General features: G+C 37.4%; 1 protein-coding gene across 1 annotated transcript in view; it reads right to left on the bottom strand.

Annotated features, from left to right (window-relative positions):
* fzd6 (frizzled class receptor 6) overlaps window positions 1-5,701 on the bottom strand; it is a 7,137-nt gene extending 1,436 nt beyond the window's left edge. The window contains exons 1-3 of the mRNA XM_073846892.1: window positions 5,528-5,701; window positions 4,888-5,133; window positions 2,082-2,278 (exon numbers count right to left, since the gene is read on the bottom strand). Coding sequence (XP_073702993.1) covers window positions 2,082-2,278; window positions 4,888-5,067 — 377 coding nt within the window. The 5' untranslated portion in view covers window positions 5,068-5,133; window positions 5,528-5,701. The remainder of the gene's footprint in view (window positions 1-2,081; window positions 2,279-4,887; window positions 5,134-5,527) is intronic.
* Between the last annotated feature and the right edge of the window lie 1,396 nt (window positions 5,702-7,097).

Below are 7,097 nucleotides of genomic sequence, written 5' to 3'. Positions count from 1 at the left end.
CGTGTCAACTCAACCAGAGGTCCCTGGCTCATATTTTTGATTTTGCTAATATTTATTCTGAAAAAAGATAGACATGTATAGCAATGAAAGCCAAAATATTAAATATCATGTATGAATAATTACGGAGTAATCCACTATTTTGTAGAGCAGTGTTTCTCAACCCTGGTCCTGGTCCCCCCAGCACTGCACATTTTCTGTGTCTCCGTAATCAAGCACACCTGATTGCACTGATCAGCCCATTAGAAACATCTCCAGGACCTGAAATGGGTGTGTCAGATGAAGAAGACACACAAAATGTGCAGTGTTGGGGGGCGCCCAGGGTTGAGAAACACTGTTGTAGAAGAAGGCCAAAAAAGCAATTTTCACCTTTCATTTTCAAGGCCCTACATCATTCAGTTCCTGAGATATGAGGATCGAATTGAGGCTTAATGTCCAGATTGTTGAATGTTACCCATTTATCTTGTTTCCCTCATTCAAAACAATTGCATAGAACATAGCTGTCTAAGTGCTAAAAGTCCACAGAATGGTCAAGTTGAGGCACATTACAGCTTCTGAAGAGTTTAAACATGCAGTGTTGTAACATGTTTGATGCTCGGTAATCTTATTTTACATTTCACAGTGTTCATACTTTACCCAGAGTTACCAATGAATCCTGGTCATTCATAATCTGACATGTCACACTGTACAATACCAATCCCTGGGTTACTGTTATTATTTGCATATTTGCATAGTAAACAGTAATGACTAGAAATACACAAAACTACACTTGGCTTTTGACCACTGAAAATGGGTAGGATACTAAATGTGAAGCTGAACAGAGATCTGGATATATCGGGATTAAACCATACAGGGCCTTAGCAATGAAGATTCCAAAAGAAAAGTTAGAACCAGAATCTAAAATCATATTAAGAAGACTTTAATACTACTTGAGTTACAGGCACGCTCATTTTGGAAGAATAATATTCATGAGACTCAAACAGTTATGTTCTATGCAATTAGTGTGATAGTATATAGCAATATACAATTCTAATGTCAACATTATTTCTTCTTGAGACATTGTTCTTTAAATATCAGCAGTACACAAAGTGACCAACATTTGGTTTTCAACCACTGAAAATGGGTAACGGTCAACATTCAACTGGACATGGAGCCTCACTGAGATCCCAATATCTCTGGGACTGAATGATATATAGCCTGGGAAATTAAGATTCTTATACGTATATATAAAAAAATCTAAAATCATATTGTGATATTTTTAATACTTCTTGAGTTACAGGCACTCAAACTTTGGAAAAAGAATATTTATGGCACTCAGACTGGTATGTTCAGTGCAGTTTTTTGACAGATACATCTCTAGTTTTAACATCATTTGTTCTTCAGACATTCCTCTATAAAAGAAAAGAAGTCTCATATTTTTGCAAACTGACCCACATTTGGTTTTTGACCATTGAAAATGTCTACATTTAAATGATTTACTTCTGGTGCCATATTTAAATTCCAATATCTCTGGAACCAAATCTCATAGAGCCTTAAAAAAGATGCCAAAAGGAAAGTTTGTTAAGACCCAATATCTAAAAGGGCATTCAAATATCTTTAATACTGCTTGAGTCACAGGCATGCAAACTTTGGAGAAAAACCTGAAAAGTGCAGTTTCCTCAAATTTGAATGGTCACCATTGGCACATAATGCAACACAGATTGCTAAAGTCAACATATTTTACTAACAGAACTACCAATCTCTGTATAAAATCAAGATAATGATGCTTCCATCTTTCCGATGTCATTTTTAACCCCCTGTAACTTGACTCTCAATCTAAGGTGAAAATTGCCATTTTGACCTCTCTCTAAAAAACAGTGGATTACTCATTAAATATCATCCATGACATGTAATATTTTGGCTTTCATCACTATACATGTCTCTTTCCTCAGAATAAATATTAGCAGAATCAAAAATTTGGAGCCAGGGAAGTTTTTGAAATTTGGTTGATTTGACACGGAATGACCCCTTTGTTGTTGTATTTCCATGGTTGGTTTATTATTATAGCCATTTGTCTAGCAGGAGACAGCTGATGACCTACTCACCGGTCACACTGCAGCTCGGACGGCCAGCTGATTCCAAAGGTGAGCATGTCTCTGCTGCAGTCGGACAGCACTCGTTCACACAGCTCTCTGCACGGCCGCAGGACATGCGTGTGTTTCCTGCACTCGGGAACAAAAGCCTGGCACAGGAACAGATGCACGTCAGGAGAACAGCGCAGGTTGGCCAAAGGCATAAAGTGCTGCACAGACACAAACAAAGAGAGATTGATGGTCGTTTCAGGCTAGTTTTTTTCTACATAGCTAGTTTCATGTCGTTTAAAACATTCCACACTTTTTTCCTTAAACATAAAATCATTTATTCTTCAAAAAGATTTTATATTTGGACAAGCTGGACAATCTAGAGTCAGCCGTTCATTTTCACAAAATAAAGCCTAGCAGGAGTATCGGCTGATTGTACATTATTGCTAATGGTGATCAACAGTTAGAATGAATACACAGAATCACAATGTGTGTGTGTGTGTGTGTGTGTGAGAGAGAGAGAGAGAGAGAGAGAGAGAGAGAGAGAGAGAGAGAGAGAGAGAGAGAGAGAGAGAGAGAGAGAGAGAGAGAGAGAGAGAGAGAGAGGAGAGAGAGAGAGAGAGAGAGAGAGAGAGAGAGAGAGAGAGAGAGAGAGAGAGAGAGAGAGAGAGAGAGAGAGAGAGAGAGAGAGAGAGAGAGAGATTTACACAAACAGTAATGACTGCAGACGGCTCTCCCCTCCAGTTTCCTTCCTTCCTTTCCTCTCGTTTAAATCAAAGGCTGTAACAATAGGACTGAGGGCTTTCCTCTCATGTATTACACAAAGCCCATTATTTAATACAACTACAAAAGCAGTCAGTCAGACCTTTAGTATTTCAGTGAAACCAATCCCTGTGAGGGAATCGCAGGAATGTGCTCTGAAACACACCGAGACACTGTGTTTACTGGGTAAAGACTAAAAGAAAAGGAAAGGAAAGGAAGGGACATGTGGCCAAGTATGGTGTCCCATACTCTGAATTTGTGCTCTGCATTTCACCCGTCTAAGTGCACAAACACAGCAGTGAGTAGTAAACACTTATCTGTGATCAACATTTATCTAAACTGATCTCCACACTAGTCTCAAAATATAAATGCCTGAAACTTTGTGTTTTAAAGAACAGAAACATGTGGCATTTTGAATATATTAAATAAACCAAGTCTTGTTTCCTATGTGCTGTTCTGTAACTTACGACGTATTGAGAGCTAACACTAACAACCTGATCTGAATTTAATTTGAATTATTTTAATGTCTCTTCAAAGTGTGATGACTTAAAAACTTAAAGTGCCCCTATTATGCCATTTTAAAGGTAGTTAATATTGTTGTAATAGTCTCTTAAAACAGGTTTACATGTATGCAAGTTCAAAAAACACTTTAGTTTTCTCCAAAATTAGATTTATTTTTACCCCGTTTCTAAATGATTCGTAAACGACTCGTTTGAAGCAGTTCGAAGAATCAGTGTCTCTAAACCCCTCCTTTCCGTGAGCCCTCACCGCTGTGATTGGTCAGATGGTGCAGTCCTTTTGGATTGGTCTACCGCTTCAGCGCAAAACGAAACGCCCATTGGCATAACTGAATGACAGCTGCAGAGACCTGTTAATGCATAGAAAAGATAGCCTCGATTTTACCCTATCAATTCGAGCCGGAGTCTGACGATGAAACGGTTGAAGTGGCACATCGACAAGAAACTGTTTTGCAAGCACGACTGGAGCAGGACGTTTCTCAGTGGGTGTCATATGTTAACTGTGGAAAGTGTTTGCAATTTGCTTTTGGAAGCGAACCGGGCACACCTCTACGTTGTGAACTTCAACACTGTACAATCCATAACACTGCGTTAAGCCATCGTTTATCATTATCATTACTTAAACTAATAAGGCAGACAGACAGTCAAGCTGCATCAATCACAAGACTTTTTAGACTACATTGCACTCACAGCTGAACAACAGAACTACAGAAACGCAAGTTAGCCGCTTACCAAGACATGTGCTGGGTTGTTACACACCAACGTACACAAAGACGTATTTTGAACGATCGCTAGAAAATACAATTATTAATCATACTTACAGGTAGAAGTTCAGAGGAGCAAGCCGGTCCAAATAAACTGGGCACTGATCCATTTTTTAAAACCAAGTGTTTGGTGAATCTTGCGTTGTAACGTTACTCCCCAAGATTAGAAAAGCAGTCATCAGTAAAATGACGCGAACACAACACAAGATTGGCATTGGACTGCTGAGGTGTTGAAAAAATTAATGTTAACCACTGATAGTTTCATCTTTCGGAAGGGCATATAAAACAAATTCACTCTCACAGGCTGTCACAGCGCAGGGCGTCTTCTTGACATGATGTAATCCACGTGAAAATGGTAGGCCTACTGTTTGTGGGCGGGCAAGTTGTTCGCGAAATTGAATGTGGGCGGACATTACGCAAATGTGTAGCTCGTGACGTGTGGCCGTTACAGAAAAAAGATTCGAATTGCTGACGACTCGTTTAGGCGAATGTGAGCCGACTCTTTTTTTTGATAGACAAAAACTTTATTTATAGTGCACTGTCGGCATCACAACTTTGCAGATAGTTTATGTTCACATACAGCTACATGACACACTACATGAAATATCATATTTGAAAAGGCATAATAGGGGCACTTTAAACGAAAAGCACAACAAGACACCAACTTAACATTTTTAATCACTAAAACTAAACATTTCATTTATTGGGTATTATATGGCTAAGCCTCAGAGCATGTAGTGAAACATGGATCCAAACGGCCTTCTGATGACCTTCACCAAACATTACCTTCATCTTTACTGCAGCGATGTCCTGGTCATAGTGCTCCAGCATGTTGGGGAAAAATGTGGTGTTGTAGGGCATGCCGTGGCACCATTGCACATGAACAGGCTCGCATGTGAACAACGTGTGGCTCATGGAAGAGTCCACCGTGAACAAACCGATGCTGAACCACAGCAGGACCTGCATGACAGCCGCTAGATGAGCCCAGAAGATTCAGGAGGATCTCAGAGTCATCGGATGAGCCACAGAAACCTGCAGGACACAAACACACACATTAATACAAGAGAACTAACATCATAAGAGTACAGTCTCAGCTACAGTACGAATATGAACAGAGATTCTAAACGTCTGTGATAAACTACCTATAACTATAAAATATATGTACTTATATATGAAAAGCGAAAACAAAAACGGACACTTCAGCTAGTTTCCGGGAAACTCTTATAAGAACGACGTGAAATGAGTCACAGCCAATTCGGTTTCATCATCGAGAAATTACAAACTTACTATCATTTTGTCGAGTCATTAAAACAACAGTTTATCCGAAAAGTAACATTTAGTGGATTCTTGAAGTGTTTCTTTACCGATCGTGAACAGATCTGAAAAAAGTCATTTTAGTTCAAAGAAAACACGCAGCTTGTCTTACCTCCAGAAACGGAGCACAAACTCTGTTTATTTGTTCTTCTACACCATTTCACTGTGTCTAACTAGTCGTACAAAGTCCTGTTTTTCTTTCTCCATGTGTAAATCTATTTTGAAAGTATCCATAAATCTGTAAATGATCCTCAAGGGCCGAAGAGAAACAATCGCTTTGCTGGAGTTTTCGCCTTCCGAAAAAAAAAAAAAAGTCACTCTAGTTTGCGCATGCGCAGAAGAGCAGTCCACCTCTATAGAGCTGGAGCTACACTGTTTATGCAGGCGAGCTCAGCTGTGACTGTTTAACAACGCTGAAGAAGAGAGAAAATAAAACACCGAATACAAGATAAAATGATTAATTTATTTTAACCATTAAGAATAACTAATACTTCAATACTACAAAGTGTTTAACTTCAATTTTGCCACATTTCTTTTTTACTCGTGTATAGAATTCTGTTGTAATTTTATTACTCCCATGCATTTCTCCAGACGTTTTCTTGTTACATATGCAACTGCAATCCGAAAACAATTAAATTGTAAATAATTACATACAAATATAGCTGTATGCACTGAAAAAAATAACTTGTAACATTTACTTGATAAAATCCTCGTAACAATTTGCGCTAGTAGATTTTAAGTCAATTTTACTGCTCTAATATTAAGTACAACTCACCTATCATTATCAGTTAAAATCTACTTAATAAAGTAACACTTATAAAGAAATAAAGTAAAAGTTACGTAATTATCTTTAATTCACAATTTAGATTTAAAGTAATCAATTAAAGTTAATTTATTGTTGTATCAGCAGGAACCTTGTTTTTATGAAATTAATTAAATCTTACTATTTTAAATTTTATTTTACTTATTTTTATCAATGTATATTACTCACAATAAAATGCACATTGCTAATTTATGTAAATAAAATTATTTAATTTATATCTTTCACAAATCACACAACTAAATTATAATTTAACAATTTATCCAACATTGCCAAATACAAAAAAAGACATTCACAATACAAGTTTTTCAATAAAATGCATTGTTGAATTTTGCATCAATTGGAACAACTGTATGTCTGAATTATTTGTTTTAAACAATTGTGCAAAAATAAAATAAAATACAGCATGTTAGATATAAAATATGCCAAATGATACATACAACTTCTCATAACCAGGTTGTATTGACAAAACTACAACCAACTGTAGATTAGTCCTTTGTAGACCATATTATTTAAACCTAATAGCCCTCTGACACAGTAAATGTACAACATTCAAATCAGCACTCTGAACAAGTGCACTTAAAAGTATGCTTATAAAACCTTAATGCAGTAAAACACTATAATCAACAGCTGAACATGTAAGGAGTTGCAGTCAAGGCATATCAATAGCATTTAAGATGATAACTTCATCTTTAAAGCTTGCACTTTTGAGGATAGCTTGATTCCATCAAGTTCTAAGGACTAATATCTCAAATGTGTACCGCAGAGCTCGGGGGTATGCAAGGTTAAGGGCATAAATTAGCCCCATGAGCAGTCCACATCCTTGCAAGACTTTCTGTCCTTCAAGAAGAATGGACACATC

The sequence above is a fragment of the Garra rufa genome, chromosome 9 (assembly GCF_049309525.1).
Source record: "Garra rufa chromosome 9, GarRuf1.0, whole genome shotgun sequence".
In the NCBI taxonomy this organism is placed as follows: Eukaryota; Metazoa; Chordata; class Actinopteri; order Cypriniformes; family Cyprinidae; genus Garra; species Garra rufa.
Note: the sequence above shows the minus strand (reverse complement) of the source record. Positions and strands in the feature narration are given on the sequence as shown.